Source organism: Choloepus didactylus, chromosome X, assembly GCF_015220235.1.
Source record: "Choloepus didactylus isolate mChoDid1 chromosome X, mChoDid1.pri, whole genome shotgun sequence".
In the NCBI taxonomy this organism is placed as follows: Eukaryota; Metazoa; Chordata; class Mammalia; order Pilosa; family Megalonychidae; genus Choloepus; species Choloepus didactylus.
In genome coordinates, this window is record NC_051334.1 from 168,191,478 (window position 1) to 168,213,165 (window position 21,688).

Below are 21,688 nucleotides of genomic sequence, written 5' to 3' on the forward strand. Positions count from 1 at the left end.
GTACTCTGTCTCCCCCAAGCCCAGCCTAGTCCCTCAACCTGGGCTTTCCGATAGAAAATAACCACATATATTACTTTTAGATTTAAAAAAAAAAAAAAAAATAGAAAAGAAATCAAGAAAAAGAAAAAAGGAAAAAAGAAAAAAAAAAGAGTCTCTTTTAAAAGTCTTTCCCCAGCCTGGAAGTTTTGTCAGTGTCAGAATAGAGCATTTAAAGATATGCTTTGGGCTACTGTCTGATAATTACTCTCCAACCACTTCAGTTCCACCCCTGCCGGGGGCTATTGAAATGCAAAAAGATAAGGGATCAGTGAGAAGCCAGAAGGGACAAAATGTAGGGGGAAAAAAATGGCTTTTTTGGAATCTGGGAATGGGTGCCCGCTTTTACGTGCCCCCACTTCTCGGAGCCCAGCCCTTCTTTAGCATCCCAGCTCCCAAAGTTAGTTAATTAATTTGTTAATTAATTCTGCAGTTGAGGCTGGTTTGAGCCTCCCTTCTTGCCCTCAGCAGATTGCTGTTTTTTGGTTTTTTTTTTCCCCCCCTTTCAGGGAGCCGGCAACAAGACAGTCTGTGAGGTCTGGGTGGGGAGGGGCGCCAGACCCCTGGTCCGGGGAACTTACAATGTTCGCTGCAATCTCAGCTTTTCCTCCAATTGCAAACTTGCGTCCAATGTGTGACTGGTTACTGGAGACCCCGAAAACACTGTTTCATACAGTTCTTGGGTAATTGCCAGCTGCTCTAGGGGAGAGATGAAATTCTGCTCCTCACCACTCCGCCATCTTGCCCCGCCTCCCAGCACTGTGTTTTAATTTATATGAAAAATGAAGCCAATATAGTGAGGTCTTGTTGGTATGACAAATTGTAAAATAAGCGGTGTCTCAAAAAGGACTTGCTTTTCTGACTTCTGTACTATCAGTAGGTGTCTTTAAAAAAACATGTACTGGTGTTAGAGCATACTAAGTTTTTCAGTTCTTACTGGTTGGTCATTTGTTTATGGTACCCGTAAGGTGGTGCTGAGCTCCTATTTTAAAGACAGTTTTTTTTTAGTGACACAAATCACTATGCAATAACTAATATTCATTTACTAAATATAATCCATTTGTTGCAAAAATAAAATAAAATACCCATTTTTACAATGTGTCCAATTTGTTGTGATGTGATTATACAGGAAATATACAACATTCTAACTTAAAATTCTTTTTTGTTATTTACAGAAACATATATGGGATTTCAGGGGTCATGATTAAATAAGTAAATTTCTTTTCAGACAATATACTGTTTCAGAATATAAACTGCTTACAATTAACTTCTTAAAAAATTCTGAATTCTAGACTATTAAGCAAGAAAAAACACACAAATTTACACATTGATTTTTTAACTTGCTCTTTTATTATATCAAAACTTTCTTGCTCTGATTTTCTTTACCTATGGTAGAACCATGAAGCGTAATTCCACTGTCAGAAGTCTTACCTGGATTATTATTTTGCGAGGAACTCATGAGTAGCTTTTTTTCTTTATACTCAGAAATCAGTTGGTGACAGCTATGTATAAAAAAAAATTGGATAATATTACTACTTTAATGCCCATAATAAAGAACATTTGTCATATACATTAAATGATTCTCAAAAGATTCAGATGATGACAGAGCTAAGAATTCAGAACTTTAATTATCCCATATACTACAAAATACAAGCTCTGCAAACTTTTTATTAAGCATTTAACTGAAGAAGAAGAAAAAAATAAAAATAAGGTGAAGTGGTCCTGAATTCAGGGCAGTAAATTAGCTGGAGTTAGTGGGACACAGTGGAAACTTTCCTACACTCAGCAGCAGTCCTAGCTCTGTAACACAAACTATTTGTCCTTAGACAAGTTCCTGCTCTGAGGCTCAATGTCTTCCTCTACAAACCAGGGATCTTTCTGTCCCACTTCACCAAGAGTTATGAGGATTTAATGGGCTAATATACAAAACACTGCTCATAGAAATAGTCAAGCAATGGAATAATTTGTCTTGAACTTTATTGCTGAAACTATTTTGGTATCTCAACTAAAACCCAATGCAGTTTTCTCATAAGTTTAAACATACAAATATTTCAGTCTTCAAAAAATGCTATTAAGACCTAATTTTGGATATTCTTTGTGGTTTGTAATTTCAGAGCATCTTAGCTACTATATAACTTGTAACTAAATATGCTTATATTATAAATATACTACCTCAATAAATTAGATAACATAATTGGCACCTGTTATTGTAGTTAATCACACCAAGGGCAGAAAACTAATAGAGGTCAAGACCTGGCTTGGACTACTACTCATTCTTTACCAACCCAAACTCTGATCTTTATTAGAACGATGCTTAATTTCCATGTTTATCTTCTATTGTCTTGGAAGATGTAACCCTTCTTTAATACATGGATACTGATGTGTCATGGAGGAGACTTAGCTCTCCTAAGTCCAACTAACCTATCATAGATCCAGAGAACTCTGCTGAATGGCCGCCTTGTGAGGCAGAATTTGAAACTTATGCAAGCTTTGAAAAGTTGACATGAAGATGCAAGTCCTTGGGAGATTTTCATTATTATGGAAATAGATCACTTGAGGGGCTGACCTTAATTATGGAATCTAAACAAGTTGGTACCCACTACTACTCTGGGGAAAGATGATATGGGACTTTCGACAGCCTAAGAAAAGGTGCTCCACAGGACTAAAGGGGCCTTGGGGTACAGATTTAGTAGCAAAGATGAAAGAAACTCTGATCTCTTCCTGCAGGATTATATGAACCTCTCTGACAATCAGAATGGTTCCAACTAATATCTGCTGGCAGAAAAGGCAAACTCGGGCCTCAAAGGGTAATTCACCATGATGATCTAGGCTCCATACAATGTACTGGGGGGAGAGAAAGGGGAATATCAGTTTGCTTACTAAGTGTGCAGTTAAAGCTAGAAGGCCCAGCAGCCAGGGCAGGATACTGGTGTTCTGGAAACAACGGCTGAGCATATAAGCACACATGAACCGAAAAAAAGTTGTAACTCTGAAGACTAAGTGTGGGTCACCACTGAAGACTGTGAGGGGTCTGGATCAGCAAAGACATCCTTGTAGGAAAGGTCAATCATGACTGGACTGTACGACCAGACTTCAACAGCAACACTGCAGCAACAGAAGCAACGGAAACACTAGAATGTCCTTCTTTCCTCCACTTGACTTGTGAAAGAAGATTGTGTTTTTTGACTTAGTAAATCCCACTGGATTCTTGCAAAATTCAAGGGGGTGGGGATAGGTGATAGCACCAAGGGGAAATAGAGGATTTTCTGCAAACCTGGACATTTCAAGACTCAAATAATTAATTAGAAAAATCCAAGATGTGACCCTATTTGTACCCCATGCATAAAGGTGATACTTGGAATAAAATTGATAAAATTTAGGAGCACTAAGAATAAAGGTCTTAAAAATCCTGAGCCTTACCTCTTCCCATCAAGAATGTGGCAGTCACTGCTCCTTCTAACTTGTCTAGCCTCAGAATGCACTTTGCTTCTTATATAGTTTCTGGCTGCTGACATGAACTAACTCACAGCCATTCTAAGACATCCTGAACCAAACTACAAAATCTGCCTCACCAGTTTTCTTGGTAACAGTTATGATTATCTTAAACCTCACTGATTAGTAATAACTAGTATATAATATAAACACTTACATATTAAAACCATTAGAAAGAGCATATTCTTCTGCAGTCCATCCACAGGAATCTCGAGAAAAGACATCAATACCTTTCTGAAGAAGAAGACTGACTATATTTGGTGAGTCAAAAATTACAGCAAGCATGAGGGCTGTTCTAAAATAACAAAAAGATAACTTCACCCTCAAGAACTTTAATTAAACTACTTAAACAGCTAATTTGATATATACTTTACCAAGCTAATATTTTCCCTGTCTGTAGAGCAGTGACTAGGTACAGACACTAACAGACATAAACATCTTGGTTGCTCATGTGATTATCTTCATAAATTACCTCCAAGGCTACAAGGAAGGGAAAAAGCAAAAGGAAGCTTGTCCTACTGTGGTATTAGTAGATAATTTAAAGTCCCTTGATGGACAAGAAACTATACTGAGGTCACTTATCTGAAGTAGGCGAAGATTTAAAGGAAGGATTCTTCATTTCTTCCCTATTCTGACATAGTTAACACATTGTAATTCAAATTCAACTAGGGATAAGTGAAAGCTTTGCAGGCTTAAAATAATATTAATAATAATGGTAATAATAACAGTTAGTTATATTAATGATGCTGATGAGCATGTGGTAGGCATTGAATTAAATGCCATATATATAAATACATATATATTCTACCTTACAAGCACCATTGAAGCATGTATTAGTATCCTCCCTTTCATATCAGAAAACATATTTGGTGAGGTAAGTAATGTTCCCAAGGTTACAACCCTACTAAGTAGGAAAACCAGGAATTAAACTCAGTCTTCAGTGCATCTAAAGCCCATCTCTTTTCTCTTTATCATCCACCTATGTCTTATCTTCATTAAAGGAAATGATTATTTAATGAAAGCTATTTTCCTGCCCTCTGCCCATACCATTTAAAAATAAAAACATCCTTAAGATACTAGAATGAAAAAAGATAAAAAATGATTAGCCCATAACTGGAAAGAGTCATAGTCAAGTAGCAATAATCTAATGTCAGTATTATTCAAAGTAAGCAAGTTAAAGCAGTCATCCAAAAGAAAAAATGACTTTCAATATTTATGTTTAATAAAGCATCTTTTAAGGAAAAGTATATAAGAAGCAGAGATTAATACTATGTGGGAATTAAGAAATTCAGTGTTTTCTCATGTTGAACCACCCCTGCATGGTTATTGAGTTCTAGCTCCATTCCATTATGGTCAGAGAATGTGCTTTGAATAATTTCAATCTTTTTAAATTTATTGAGGCTTGTTGTACACCAGCATATGATCTATCCTTGAGAACATTCCATGAGTACTAGAAAAGAATGTATATCCTGCTACTTTGGGATGTAATGCTCTACAAATGTCTGTTAAGTCTAATTCTTTTATCACATTGTTTAGATTCTCAATTTCCTTATTGGCTCTCTGTCTGGTTAGTCTATCTATAGAAGAGAGTGGTGTATTGCAGTCTCCCACAATTATTGCAGAAACATCTACTGCTCCCTTCAGTTTTGCCAATGTTTGTCTCATATACTTTGGGAGCACCCTGACTGGGTGCACAAACATCTATGATTGCTATTTCTTCTTGGTGAATTGTCCCTTTTATTAATATATAGTGCCCTCCTTTGTCATTTATGACATCTTTGCATTTAAAGTCTACTCTATCTGATATTAGTATTGCCACCCCTGCTTTCTTTTGGCTCCTACTTGCATGGAATATTTTTTCCATCCTTTCACTTTCAATCTCTTTGTGTCACTGCATCTAAGATGGGTCTCTTGTAAACAGCATATCAATGGATCATACTTTTTAATCCATTCTTCCAATCAGTATCTTTTAATTGGGGAGCTTAATTCATTCACAATCAGTGTTATTACTGTGCAGGCAGTTCTTGAATCAACCATCTTATCCTTTGGATTTTAGTTCTCAGATATATTTTCCCTCTCTCTTTCTCTTCCATTTTAGTTACCCTTACTAATACTTTTCAGTTCTGTGCCCTTCTCCAGACCTCTCTCTCCTTTCTTTTTCTCAGCCAGTAGAAATCCCTTTAATATTTCTTGCAGGGCAGGTATTCTAGTTTGCTAATGCTGCCAGAATGCAAAACACCAGAAATGGACTGGCTTTTATAAAGGGGATTTATTTGGTTACACAGTTACAGGCTTAAGGGCATGAAGTGTCCAAGGTAACACATCAGCAATCGAGTACCTTCACAGGAGGATGGCCAGTGGTGCCCAGAAAACCTCTGTTAGCTGGGAAGGCATGTGGCTGGTGTCTGCTGCAAAGTTCTGGTTTCAAAATGGCTTTCTCCCAGGACATTCCTCTCTAGGCTGCAGTTCCTCAAAACTGTCACTCTTTGTTGCACTTGGGGTATTTGTCCTCTCTTAGCTTCTCCGGAGCAAGAGTCTGCTTTCAACGGCCATCTTCAAACTGTCTCTCATCTGCAGCTCCTGTGCTTTCTTCAAAGTGTCCCTCTTGGCTGTAGCTCCTCTTCAAAACATCACTCACAGCTGCACTAAGTTCCCTCTCTCCATCAGCTCATTTATATGGCTCCAGTGACTCAACTTAGACCCACCCCAAATGGGTGGAACAACATCTCCATGGAAATTATCCAATCAGAGTCATCACCCACAGCTGGGTGGGGCACATTCCAAAGAAACACTCAAAGAATTACAATCTAATCAACACTGATAACATCTGCCCATACAAGATTCCATCAAAGATAATGGCTTTTGGGGGACACAATATATTCAAACTGGCACAGCAGGTCTCTTGTTAACAAATTCTCTCAGCATTTGCTTGTCTGTGAAAATGTTAAACTCTCCCTCAATTCTGAAGGAGAGCTTAGCTAGATAAAGAATTCCTGTCTGGGAATTGTTCTCTTTCAGTATCTTAAATATGTCATACCACTGCTTTCTCACCTCTGTGGTGCCAGCTGAGTAGTCAGTACTTAGTCTTATGAGCTTTCCCTTGTATGTGGTGAATCACTTTTCTCTTGCTGCATTCAGGACTTTCCCCTTCTCTTCAGCATTTGACAATCTGATTAGTATATGTCTTAGAGTGGGTTCATTTGGATTTACTCTATTAGGAGTTCATTGGGCATCTTGCTTTTGCATATTTATGTTTTTTAGAAGGGTTGGGAAGTTTTCCCCAACCATGTCTTCAAATACTCTTCCTAGCCCTTTTTTCTTCTCTTCTCTTTCTGGGACACAATAATTCTTATATTTGTGCACTTCATGTTGTCTATCATTTCCCTGAGATGCATTTCAAATTCTTGATTTTTTTCACCATTTGTTCTCTGATGCATTCACATTCAATTGCTTTGACTTCTAGTTCACTTATTCTTTCTTCTGCAATATTATATAATGTAATACAACATATTAAAAATTGAAAGGGAAAAATCAAGTGATCATCTCAATAGATGCTGAAAAAGCATTTGACAATATTCAGCATCCTTTTTTGATAAAATCACTTCAAAAGATAGGAAATTGAAGGAAACTTACTCAATATGATAAAGGGCATATATGAAAAACCCACAGTCAGCATAGTGTTCAACAATGAGAGACTGAAAGCCTTCCCCCTAAGATCAGGAATGAGACAAGGATGGCCACTGTCATAACTGTTATTCAGTGTTGTGCTAGAAGTTCTAGCCAGAGCAATCTGGCAAGACAAAGAAATAAAAGGCATCCAAATTGGAAATGAAGGAGTAAAACTGTCATTATTGCCAGATGATATTAATCGTATATTTGGAAAATCCTGAGGAATCGACGACAAAGGTACTTGAGCTAATAAACAAATTCAGCAAATTGGCAGGATACAAGATTACTGTGCAAAAGTCAGTAATGTTCCTATATACTAGAAATAACCTAATGAAGGGACACTCAAGAAAAAATTCAATTCACAATAGCAATTTAAAGAATCAAGTGCATAGAAATAAAGTTAACCAAGAATGTAAAAGACTGCTACATAGGAAATTACATAACTTTACTAAAAGAAATAAAAAAGAACCTAAATAGGTGGAAATTTTCCATGTTCATGGATAGGAAGGCTAAATAAACATCAAGATGTCAATTCTACCCAAACCGATCTACAGATCAACGCAATTCCAATCAAAATTCCAAAAACTTTTCAGACTTGGAAAAGCTAGTTATTAAATTTATTTGGAAGGGAATGGGGCCTCAAATTGCCAAAAACATTCTAAAAAAAAAAAAGAACCAAGTAGGAGGACTTACACTTCCACACTTTAAAGCCTACTATAAAGCCACAGTAGTCAAAACAGCATGGTACTGGCACAAAGATAGACATATAAATCAATGGAATCAAATCAAGAGTTCAGAAATAGACCCCCAGATCTATGGTTGACTGATTTTTGATACGGCCCCCAAATCCACTGAACTGGGACACAACAGTCTCTTCAACAAATCAGCTGGGAGAACTGGATAGCCATATCTAAAAGAATGAAAGAGGACCCATACCTTATACCCTAATTCAAAAATTAACTCAAAATGGATCAAAGATCTTAATGTAAGAGACAGCACCATAAAACTCTTAAGAGATAATGTAGGGAAACATCTTCAAGACGTAGTATTGGGAGGTTACTTCTTAGATCTTACACCCAAAGCATAAGCAACAAAAAATAGATAAATGGAAACTCCTCAAAACCAAAAAGCTTCTGTACCTCAAAGGAATTTGTGAAAAAAGTAAAGAGGCAGCCAATGCAATGGGAGAAAATATTTGGAAAGCATATATCTGATAAGAGACTGATATCCAGCATATATAAGGAAATCCTACAACTCAACAATAGTACAAACAGCCCAATTATAAAATGGGCAAAAGATATGAAAAGACATTTCTCTGAAGAAGAAACACAAATAGCTATAAAACACATGAAAAAACATTCATCTTCACTAGCTGCTAGGGAAATGCAAATCAAAACTACAATGAGATACCATTTCATACCAACAAGAATGGCTACTATTAAACAAACAGGAAACTACAGATGCTGGAAAGGATGTGGAGAAATTGGAACTCTTATTCATTGCTGGTGGGAATGTATAATGGTACAGCCACTGTGGAAGACAGTTTGGTGGTTCCTCAGAAAACTAGATATCGAGTTACCCTAAGATTCAGCAATTTCACTTCTCAGTATATACCCAGAAGATCTGAAAGCAGTCACATGAACAGACATTTGTACACCAATGTTCATAGTGGCACTGTTCACAATTTCCCAAGGTGGAAGCAACCCAAGTGTCCTTCATCAGACGAGTGGATAAACAAAATGTGGTAATATACATATGATGGAATACTGTGCAGCAGTAAGAAGGAATGAGGTCCTGAAACATATGACAACATGATGAACCCTGAAGACATAATGCTGAGTGAAATAAGTCAGACACAAAAGGAAAGATATTGTATGTTACCACTACTATGAACTCCCTGAACAATGTAAAATCAGTGTCTTATAATGTAGAATATAGGGGACCTGGACCTAGACAGAAGCTAGTGAAGGGGGAATGATAACCTAGTATGTACAGACATGTTAATAACAGTGAACCTAAATGTATGGGAATGGACAGGGGTGATGACTGTTCATTATTGAGACTGTAAGTATTCAGTGCCACATTGAAGGCAAACATGATTGAAAGGGTTTGTTTAAAGGTATGCATCCCGCAAGTGCTTGCATGATCTACTTCTAAGGTATGACACGGGTACAAAGAGTTAACAACAGAATGGTATATGGGAAAAACTACATATTGCACATTATAGACTATATATGAATAGTATAGACTATATTTAATAGGAATACCTTACCAGTACCATAGTAATACCAGGGTTAAATAACCAGGGGCTGATAAGAGCTTTGGGGTATTTGGGGTTATGATAATTGTTTAAAAATTTGACAGTGACAATGACTGTACAACTAAGTAAAGATAATGTGAGACATTGATTGTTTATCTTGGACAGAATATATGTAACATGAAATTAGGAACCCCCTACTTAATAAGTCAAGCTCCTGATCTAGAGGCTTACTCTAGTGAAACTAATGGCTGTAAAGAAGCTAAGCCTACCTATAATTATGCCTAGGAGTCACCTCCAGAGAACCTCTTTGCTTTTCAGATATGGCCTTTTTCTCTCTAAGCCCAATTCTGCAAATAAATTCATTAACCTACCCCCTCTGTAGGACATGACTCCCAGGGGAGTGAATCTCCCTGGTGACATGGGACATGACTCCTAGGAATGAGTCAGGCCCTGCCATTGAGGGACTGAGAATGCTTTTTTGACCAAAAGGGGGATAAAATTAACAAAATAAGGTTTCAGTGGCTAAGAGATTTCAAATAGAGTCAAGAGGCTATCTTGGAGGTTACTCTTATGCAAGTTCCAGGTAGATATTCCAAATGCCTACAGTATGCCAAGCCCTAATCAACAGTAGTCCCAAAATACTCAAGAATACCTAGATCCCTATCTGAGACTCTATAAAAGTTTCACTAAGTTTACTTTTCAGAAACTTGAATCCCCCAGACTGTTCCTATGCCAGATAAATCCTAAAATCCCAGAGGCAACAGCCTCTCCAAGAACATCAACCAGATGCATGCCCCTTCCCCATAATGTTGACACCCCTTTTTAATTATGAACAAGTTATGCTGGTCACTGCACAGATATCCCTGAAGACTGAGACGGTAATCAACTGACAAGACAGGATTTAACAAAGGATTAAGAATATTGAATCTTTACATAATTTTTTTTTTACTTTCTAGGGTACTAGAATAGCTAGAAGGAAATAACTGACATGGTGGAACTGTAACATATAAGATGCTTTGAACTTTGCTCTATAGCAACTTGTTAAACTATACTTTGAAAGTTATCACATTTCTGTATTTACATTATATTTCACAATAAGGAAATAACTGAAAGGGTGGAATAGTAATCCATAACATTCTTTGAAATTTGCTCTATAACTACTTGCTAAATCGTACTTTGAAAGTTAGCATCTTTCTGTATATGTTATACTTCACAATAAAAAACATTAAAAAAAGAAATTCAGTATTGCATCTGAAGTAAAATAAAAATTAGTCTGTAATTTACAAAATCATTACGAGATCATATGACAAAAAAATCAGATTATAAATCACAAACATCAACCAGTATCATAAAGGAATATGAAATCTTGCTACATCCTGGATTTCATGGTGCCCCATCAGAAAAACTACTTTTCTACTATCTGATGATTTGTGTTGATATTTTTCACCATATAAAAATAATCATAAGTTAATCCTTTTCTTATTAATTCAATCTCTCTGACATGAGTGGTTCTTACCACTGTAGAACACCACTGAGATTTAAAAAAAGAAAGAACTACTGTACCTTTTTGACTTATCAACTGCATGTATATTTGCTCCTTTCTTTACTAAAAATTCCACCATTTGCTGTTTGCTTTCATCTACAGCAAGTAAAAGTGGTGTCAAGTCATCCTGAAAATTAGTAAAAACAATTTATAATTTACAAAATTACCTATTTTCTCAAGTGAATTTAAAACCTTAAAAAAGATCACTTCAGTTTCATCTCATATTTGTATGGCCAATTCCCTTTATAATTTGGAGATTTGGCCAAAAAAGGAAAGAGTAAGTAATAGAGTACATAACAAAAACTGGATTTAATTTTCCTGGGTAGCAGTGGAACAGAGCCTAGTAAACTCAAACTGTACCTTAATTTCATTGTGCATAAAATCCTTTCCTCCCAGCTTCCCATCAAGATATTCAAGATTTGAGAGCAGAGGCTAGACTCTCATCTAAGTGGCTATTTCTGCCAGAATAGGATGTCAGTTAATTATTTGTTTTTCTGTCTCATTGCCCAATTCACTCAATCTGATTTCCTCACAGACTGCCTAAAACTGATCTCTAGGCAAGTTTACAACTCACCCTTTTCCAAACTGAGAATTATCATCCACAGAATTGAAGAGCACCTTGCCTAAACATAAAAACTGAAAAAAAAATCTTCTCTTGATATTTTCCCTCAATTACTAAATTTCCAAATTGATTTGAATATTTCTGATTGTTCTCTCCTTTTTCTTTTCCTTTTTTTTCTCTTTTAAATTAAGCCTTGGTCACTGAAAGATAAATCACTTTTACATAAACATTTTTTTATAAAACAGGAACTGTCAAAAGCAGCAAGAATTCTATTTATTGTAAAATGCTTTTGTCTAGTTTATTTTAATAAAGCCTGTTTCCAAATGAAATATGTAAAACAGACCCTACTTATGTCAAGATTAAAATAAATTTATTTCAAATATTTTGTAAATGAAGCTAGTAGATCTCTACCTTGTTTCTTGCCTCAATATTTGCATTGTATGAAAGCAGTTTGGCTGCTAGTGGTATATGCTCAGCACAGGCAGCATAGTGGAGAGCCGTGTTGCCACAGGCATCCACAATATCTGGGTCAGCACCATGCTGTAGCAGAATGGTTGCACATTCCTCTTCCTTGCATTGTATAGCCTGTCAGTATTAGAAGGAGAAACAGACTTCAGATTCTAGGAATTAATAAACAGTTCAAATATTTCACCGATTAGTTATACGAATCTGTTTTTATCCTCAGTATTTAAGTCAAATCCATCTCATGCTGAAACAGTTGGCCACTACATACCTTCATCAGAGCTGTCCTTTGTTCACCGTCATAGAGGTTCAACTGGCACTTTCTCTCTACCAGGAGAGTTACCACTTCTGCATAGCCATTGGCACAGGCCAGATGCAGAGCGGTCCTATAAAAGGGAGAGGACTTTTTAGGAACTTATAGTCACTATCTCAAGATGTACAATTATTAGTGTATTTGTAAACATTAAAGAGCATGTTACTCCTATGCCTTCAAAACAAAGACTTATTTTCTTCTGAAGTTTAATATTTGTTAGCACATATTACTTACTACATTAATGAAAGAGCACGGCTTTTGGATTCAGCCCAACTTGGGTTGGAATCCTATTTCAACTCTGTGACTTATTAGCTATCAGCCTTTCTGTGCTTCCACTTCCTTATCAGTAAAATGGGGAGAAAAATAGTAGCTATCTCACAGGACACCAGTGTGATGCTTAAATCAGAATCCATACAAAGTCTTTATAACAGGTCCTGGCAGAAAAAACAGCTCAATAAATGTTAGCTAAAATTATTATTCCTACTGAACAATGATAACATTTCAACTAAGTAAAATGATACAGTTATACTTATTTTGCAGTTATGTATTAAGAATTAGAGAAAAAGCGTATTTCCGTGATTCAAAGATGCTCATTTTCTCACATTTTAATAGCTCTGACATTGGAATGCAACTTAACATTGATGATGTCTTACAACCATAGTTAGCTGCATTTTAAAAAATTTCTTATTGATACATAAAACAATGGGACATCTTCAGTGGGACATCTCACAATTCACAGTGCCTTACATTAAGAGAAATATGGTACATACAACAGGTTTACTGAAGTTCAAGTCATTTGGTTGGCATTTGAATAAAGTTTAGTTCTTAAAAGTGCTATGGGGAAAGAGGGCTGAAATAAAACAACAAAAGGAATTAAAAGGATAAAGTAATTGTTACTTTGGTTTTCAAGAAACTAACTCAGCCAAAGGAAACTCAGAATTTAAATGAATAGGTATAGCTCATTTTATTCAATATTTAGAAGTATACAATGTATGTAAGTCATGTATTTCCAAAGATTAATATTAATATTTAATGTTGTTATAAATTTTTAGAAGGCAATTAAAGTATTTCTCTGTACTTATAAAATTTTAGCTGTGTCCTTATGAATATAAAAAATAAAAGTAGAAAATATAAATGATTATTCCTATTGCAAAAGTATTGCTTTAATTTATGAAGTTTTCTTTTTACAATTTCCTACTTTCAGAAATGCTTTTGCATGAAGGGAGAGAGGAAAAACTTCAATTCACATTAAGTCTTAATACTTCAATTTTAAATTTCTCAACTTGCTCAGACTAGGCAGGTAAACTTGAAGTTTTTAAGGACAAAAAGATCCTGATAGAAAAATGTGTCTGCTGTATAACAGGTTTTGAGGCTATGTTTGATGAAAAAAACAGATGCAAGAATGGCTCAAATAATGGATAAATACAGTTGGAGAGTACAATATTTTTAAAGAAAACTTTATAATCACCTGCTCTTTTTGTCCTTGTCATTCACGCCATTTTTTCCGAGCAACAGGATCTGCTGCACTTTGGCCACTTTGCCGCGACTGGCGGCCCTGTGGATCTTGCCAAGGTCCTGGTCCCGGAGGAGGTACCCCCAACCCGCCGGCCCTGCCGGAGCTCAGCGACGGATTGCTCTTCCTCCTCCCGAAGCCGAAAATCCTCTTCATCGCTGAGACACCGGCTCCGGAGACACCTCAGCTGTCCCTCGGCTCTTCGCCGTCCCCCGAGCCCAGAACCAGCGCTAGAGGGGAACCCGCCCAATCTCCGTCACACAGACACACAGGGAACATCAACGCCTCTTGGCCCAGAATAACTGTAGCCAAACGGTTAGCTAAACGGAAGCGCGCATGCGCGCGTGCCGATGTTTGCCATGAGGCTGCCCTTAGCTCCAGCTTGTGCGCCCTGAGGCCCCCCCGGCTTTGTAATTTCCCAGTGGTCAGGGTTTGTTGCTGCTGACATGCATGAGGATAGGATTGTTGTTATCTTATTATTAACAAATTGGGTGCTTGTATTTGTGTGTGACAGAGAACATATACTCAGATTACTTCTTTTTTAAGTTTTGGTTAATATTCCTTATGACCTAACCTATGGTCCTTTTGCTGACACTTGTAGAAACAGAAAGCATTCTCTACTTTAAGGACTTACGGCTTCATTTATATCTGTTAACCAACATTATCATGTGGCTGATATTTGCAACATTTTCACTTATTTATTTCTGTCAGCTTGTTCTGTCCAAAACTGGGAAGCTTGTTAAACTTTTCCCAAACAATATAATATCTTAGCAATTTAATGTAAATTTGGTGAGTGCATTTTAAGCATCTCTGGATGCTTTGTGATTTGCCCCGTAAATATTCATGACTGTGATCCCTCCATTGACATTTCATTTTAATTGAGTGCTTTCAGAGACTGTCCTTGACTTATTTGAGGATCATGTGTTTGAAACAAATCAAACTTGGTACAATTTTCAAGTGTTTTTTTTTTTTCTTTTTAAACTTCTTTTACAGATGAATTGGATAAAGACTTGGAACATTCACTTTTTATATGCGGTTTCTTTTGTATTTATTTACATAATTCATTTGGCAAATTGGTAAGTGTTAATATTTATTTTCCCAGAGGTTTTGAAATATATGTGTCAGAGTTTAATGTTTTAAAGTTTGGAATGATTGTGTGAAAGGTGCACAGAAGATTTCATTTAACCATTATTTTCTTTTAAAAACAAATTATGATATTGGAAATACATACCAAAAATTATATATACAGATGCAGAAGACAGAAGCATAGTTTTCAATGTTTCATGATGTTTTAGGAGTGAATTCTAAATTTTATCAATGTTTATTACTTTTATTTCTTGATAAAATGTTTTGTCCTTTTATATATATGATAAACATGAAAACAATGAATACATATACATCTACATGTATATAATTAAAATGTATGGCTTTATTAACTTTGATGCAAAAAGAATGAGGGACAGATTTATAATGGGTGGAATTTGCTCTTTAAAGTCAGATTAATGCTTAATTATGAGTTCTGTTCCTAAATATAAAATTTCATATGTTAATGAAAAGATAAAGAGCATCAAGTAAAACCTAGTGTGTATTTTACTAAATAATTGTGATGAGCATTTAAGTTCTAATTATTTCAGTGTTGGCTTTTATTATATTATAGTGTGTGTGTGACTAATATAAGTTTAGGACCAAAGTTAATATTAAGTGACTAAATTGACAATAGACACAAAAAAATGAGTTTAATGAAATTCTAATGAAAGATTTGCTAAAATGTAAATTATATACATTTTTTTCTGGATTATTTTCCCCACTTCAAAAAAAGAAACAATACATTTTTCTGTCCTGTGCTAAATGTCCAAGTGTTTTTAACTTTAGGGGGAAACAATACTGGAATCTTTCAAAATTGTTTTTTTCTTTAACTTTCAAAATTGTGGACCCCATAGTAACCTTCATGAGCCTAGACTCCAACCCACTCCTTTCACCAATAAGTAAAGGGAGGAAGAACCACATGACTTGAACCCAGTGTTAGCCAAGGTGGTGCCTCCTTGTTCCTAGTGCAGGGATGATTTTAATGCCTGTTCCCCCAGGAGATTACTTTCCTTTGCTTAAGAATGAGTTTTCGGCAAGATGGCAGACTGGTGAGCTGTATGTTTTAGTTACTCCTCCAGGAAAGTAGGTAAAAAGCCAGGAACTGCGTAGACTGGACACCACAGAGCAATCTGTCTTTGGGCATACTTCATACAACACTCATGAAAACGTGGAACTGCTGAGATCAGCGAAATCTGTAAGTTTTTGCGGCCAGGGGACCCGCGCCCCTCCCTGCCAGGCTCAGTCCCGGGGGAGGAGGGGCTGTCAGCTCCGGGAAGGAGAAGGGAGAATTGCGGTGGCTGCTCTTATCGGAAACTCATTCTACTGATTCAAACTCCAACCATAGATAGACTGAGACCAGACACCAGAGACTCTGAGAGCGGCCAGCCCAGCAGAGAGGAGACAGACATAGAAAAAAAACAACACGAAAAGCTCCAAAATAAAAGCAGAGGATTTTTCGAGTTCTGGTGAACACAGAAAGGGGAAGGGCGGAGATCAGGCCTTGAGGCGCATGTGCAAATCCCGAAGCAAAGCTGATCTCTCTGCCCTGTGCACCTTTCCTTAATGGCCCTGGTTGCTTTGTCTATTAGCATTTCAATAACCCATTAGATCTCCGAGGAGGGCCGTTTTTTTTTTTTTTTTAAATCCTTTTTGCTTTTTCTAAAACAATTACTCTAAGAAGCTCAATACAGAAAGCTTCAAAGAATTGAAATTTGGGCACGTCAACTCAAGAGCAGAACTAAGAGAGCTCTGAGACAAAAGGCAATATTCCAGTGGCTGAGAAAATTCACTAAACAACACAACTTCCCAAGAAAAGGGGGGTGTCCGCTCACAGCCACCATCCTGGTGGACAGGAAACACTCCTGCCCATCGCCAGCCCCATAGCCCAGAGCTGCCCCAGACAACCCAGTGTGACGGAAGTGCTTCAAATAACAGGCACACACCACAAAACTGGGCGTGGACATTAGCCTTCCCTGCAACCTCAGCTGAAGGTCCCAGAGCTGGGAAGGTGGAGCAGTGTGAATTAACAAAGCCCCATTCAGCCATCATTTGAGCAGACTGGGAGCCTCCCTACACAGCCCAGCAGCCCAGAACTGCCCTGGGGGGACGGCACTCACCTGTGACATAGCACAGTCATCCCTCAACAGAGGACCCGGGGTGCACAGCCTGGAAGAGGGGCCCACTTGCAAGTCTCAGGAGCCATACGCCAATACCAAAGACTTGTGGGTCAGTGGCAGAGACAAACTGTGGCAGGACTGAACTGAAGGATTAGACTATTGCAGCAGCTTTAAAACTCTAGGATCATCAGGGAGATTTGATTGTTAGGGCCACCCCCCCTCCCCGACTGCCCAGAAACACGCCCCACATACAGGGCAGGCAACACCAACTACACACGCAAGCTTGGTACACCAATTGGGCCCCACAAGACTCACTCCCCCACTCACCAAAAAGGCTAAGCAGGGGAGATCTGGCTTGTGGAGAACAGGTGGCTCGTGGACGCCACCTGCTGGTTAGTTAGAGAAAGTGTACTCCACGAAGCTGTAGATCTGATAAATTAGAGATAAGGACTTCAACTGGTCTACAAACCCTAAAAGAACCCTATCAAGTTCAGCAAATGCCACGAGGCCAAAAACAACAGAAAATTATAAAGCATATGAAAAAACCAGACGATATGGATAACCCAAGCCCAAGCACCCAAATCAAAAGACCAGAAGAGACACACCAACTAGAGCAGCTACTCAAAGAACTAAAGATGAACAATGAGACCCTAGTACGGGATATGAAGGAAATCAAGAAGACCCTAGAAGAGCATAAAGAAGACATTGCAAGACTAAATAAAAAAATGGATGATCTTATGGAAATTAAAGAAACTGTTGACCAAATTAAAAAGATTCTGGACACTCATAGTACAAGACTAGAGGAAGTTGAACAACGAATCAGTGACCTGGAAGATGACAGAATGGAAAATGAAAGCATAAAAGAAAGAATGGGGAAAAAAATTGAAAAACTCGAAATGGACCTCAGGGATATGATAGATAATATGAAACGTCCGAATATAAGACTCATTGGTGTCCCAGAAGGGGAAGAAAAGGGTAAAGGTCTAGGAAGAGTATTCAAAGAAATTGTTGGGGAAAACTTCCCAAATCTTCTAAACAACATAAATACACAAATCATAAATGCTCAGCGAACTCCAAATAGAATAAATCCAAAAAAACCCACTCCGAGACATATACTGATCACACTGTCAAACATAGAAGAGAAGGAGCAAGTTCTGAAAGCAGCAAGAGAAAAGCAATTCACCACATACAAAGGAAACAGCATAAGACTAAGTAGTGACTACTCAGCAGCCACCATGGAGGCAAGAAGGCAGTGGCACGATATATTTAAAATTCTGAGTGAGAGGAATTTCCAGCCAAGAATACTTTATCCAGCAAAGCTCTCCTTCAAATTTGAGGGAGAGCTTAAATTTTTCACAGACAAAGAAATGCTGAGAGAATTTGCTAACAAGAGACCTGCCCTACTGGAGATACTAAAGGGAGCCCTACAGACAGAGAAACAAAGACAGGACAGAGAGACCTGGAGAAAGGTTCAGTACTAAAGAGATTCGGTATGGGTACAATAAAGGATATTAATAGAGAGAGGGAAAAATATGGCAAACATAATCCAAAGGATAAGATGGCCGATTCAAGAAATGCCTTCACGGTTTTAACGTTGAATGTAAATGGATTAAACTCCCCAATTAAAAGATATAGATTCGCAGAATGGATCAAAAAAAATGAACCATCAATATGTTGCATACAAGAGACTCATCTTAGACACAGGGACACAAAGAAACTGAAAGTGAAAGGATGGAAAAAAAATATTTCATGCAAGCTACAGCCAAAAGAAAGCAGGTGTAGCAATATTAATCTCAGATAAAATAGACTTCAAATGCAGGGATGTTTTGAGAGACAAAGAAGGCCACTACATACTAATAAAAGGGGCAATTCAGCAAGAAGAAATAACAATCGTAAATGTCTATGCACCCAATCAAGGTGCCACAAAATACATGAGAGAAACATTGGCAAAACTAAAGGAAGCAATTGATGTTTCCACAATAATTGTGGGAGACTTCAACACATCACTCTCTCCTATAGATAGATCAACCAGACAGAAGACCAATAAGGAAATCGAAAACCTAAACAATCTGATAAATGAATTAGATTTAACAGACATCTACAGGACATTACATCCCAAATCACCAGGATACACATACTTTTCTAGTGCTCACGGAACTTTCTCCAGAATAGATCATATGCTGGGACATAAAACAAGCCTCAATAAATTTAAAAAGATTGAAATTATTCAAAGCACATTCTCTGACCACAATGGAATACAATTAGAAGTCAATAACCAGAGACTTAGAAAATTCACAAATACCTGGAGGTTAAACAACACACTCCTAAACAATCAGTGGGTTAAAGAAGAAATAGCAAGAGAAATTGCTAAATATATAGAGACGAATGAAAATGAGAACACAACATACCAAAACCTATGGGATGCAGCAAAAGCAGTGCTAAGGGGGAAATTTATAGCACTAAACGCATATATTAAAAAGGAAGAAAGAGCCAAAATCAAAGAACTAATGGATCAACTGAAGAAGCTAGAAAATGAACAGCAAACCAATCCTAAACCAAGTACAAGAAAAGAAATAACAAGGATTAAAGCAGAAATAAATGACATAGAGAACAAAAAAACAATAGAAAGGATAAATATCACCAAAAGTTGGTTCTTTGAGAAGATCAACAAGATTGACAAGCCCCTAGCTAGACTGACAAAATCAAAAAGAGAGAAGACCCATATAAACAAAATAATGAATGAAAAAGGTAACATAACTGCAGATCCTGAAGAAATTAAAAAAATTATAAGAGGATATTATGAACAACTGTATGGCAACAAACTGGATAATGTAGAAGAAATGGACAATTTCCTGGAAACATATGAACAACCTAGACTGACCAGAGAAGAAATAGAAGACCTCAACCAACCCATCACAAGCAAAGAGATCCAATCAGTCATCAAAAATCTTCCCACAAATAAATGCCCAGGGCCAGATGGCTTCACAGGGGAATTCTACCAAACTTTCCAGAAAGAACTGACACCAATCTTACTCAAACTCTTTCAAAACATTGAAAAAAATGGAACACTACCTAACTCATTTTATGAAGCTAACATCAATCTAATACCAAAACCAGGCAAAGATGCTACAAAAAAGGAAAACTACCGGCCAATCTCCCTAATGAATATAGATGCAAAAATCCTCAACAAAATACTTGCAAATCGAATCCAAAGACACATTAAAAAAATCATACACCATGACCAAGTGGGGTTCATTCCAGGCATGCAAGGATGGTTCAACATCAGAAAAACAATCAATGTATTACAACACATTAAAAACTCGAAAGGGAAAAATCAATTGATCATCTCAATAGATGCTGAAAAAGCATTTGACAAAATCCAACATCCCTTTTTGATAAAAACACTTCAAAAGGTAGGAATTGAAGGAAACTTCCTCAACATGATAAAGAGCATATATGAAAAACCCACAGCCAGCATAGTACTCAATGGTGAGAGACTGAAAGCCTTCCCTCTAAGATCAGGAACAAGACAAGGATGCCCGCTGTCACCACTGTTATTCAACATTGTGCTGGAAGTGCTAGCCAGGGCATCCGGCAAGACAAAGAAATAAAAGGCATCCAAATTGGAAAAGAAGAAGTAAAACTGTCATTGTTTGCAGATGATATGATCTTATATCTAGAAAACCCTGAGAAATCGACGATACACCTACTAGAGCTAATAAACAAATTTAGCAAAGTAGCAGGATACAAGATTAATGCACATAAGTCAGTAATGTTTCTATATGCTAGAAATGAACAAACTGAAGAGACACTCAAGAAAAAGATACCATTTTCAATAGCAACTAAAAAAATCAAGTACCTAGGAATAAACTTAACCAAAGATGTAAAAGACCTATACAAAGAAAACTACATAACTCTACTAAAAGAAATAGAAGGGGACCTTAAAAGATGGAAAAATATTCCATGTTCATGGATAGGAAGGCTAAATGTCATTAAGATGTCAATTCTACCCAAACTCATCTACAGATTCAATGCAATCCCAATCAAAATTCCAACAACCTACTTTGCAGACTTGGAAAAGCTAGTTATCAAATTTATTTGGAAAGGGAAGATGCCTCGAATTGCTAAAGACACTCTAAAAAAGAAAAACGAAGTGGGAGGACTTACACTCCCTGACTTTGAAGCTTATTATAAAGCCACAGTTGCCAAAACAGCATGGTACTGGCACAAAGATAGACATATAGATCAATGGAATCGAATTGAGAATTCAGAGATAGACCCTCAGATCTATGGCCGACTGATCTTTGATAAGGCCCCCAAAGTCACCGAACTGAGCCATAATGGTCTTTTCAACAAATGGGGCTGGGAGAGTTGGATATCCATATCCAAAAGAATGAAAAAGGACCCCTACCTCACCCCCTACACAAAAATTAACTCAAAATGGACCAAAGATCTCAATATAAAAGAAAGTACCATAAAACTCCTAGAAGATAATGTAGGAAAACATCTTCAAGACCTTGTAATAGGAGGCCACTTCCTAGACTTTACACCCAAAGCACAAGCAACAAAAGAGAAAATAGATAAATGGGAACTCCTCAAGCTTAGAAGTTTCTGCACCTCAAAGGAATTTCTCAA

At 37.2% G+C, this 21,688-nt stretch overlaps 1 protein-coding gene across 1 annotated transcript in view; it reads right to left on the reverse strand.

Moving 5' to 3' along the window:
- The window catches only part of LOC119522458 (ankyrin repeat domain-containing protein 26-like), a gene marked incomplete at its 3' end in the record, with an annotated part of 111,934 nt that extends 97,636 nt beyond the window's left edge, over positions 1–14,298 (reverse strand). Inside the window, exons 1-8 of the mRNA XM_037820916.1 lie at positions 14,199–14,298; positions 13,806–13,956; positions 12,296–12,410; positions 11,974–12,147; positions 11,021–11,127; positions 1,468–1,538; positions 713–735; positions 618–670 (exon numbers count right to left, since the gene is read on the reverse strand). Of these exons, the coding sequence (XP_037676844.1) occupies positions 618–670; positions 713–735; positions 1,468–1,538; positions 11,021–11,127; positions 11,974–12,147; positions 12,296–12,410; positions 13,806–13,956; positions 14,199–14,298 (794 nt within the window). The remainder of the gene's footprint in view (positions 1–617; positions 671–712; positions 736–1,467; positions 1,539–11,020; positions 11,128–11,973; positions 12,148–12,295; positions 12,411–13,805; positions 13,957–14,198) is intronic.
- Between the last annotated feature and the right edge of the window lie 7,390 nt (positions 14,299–21,688).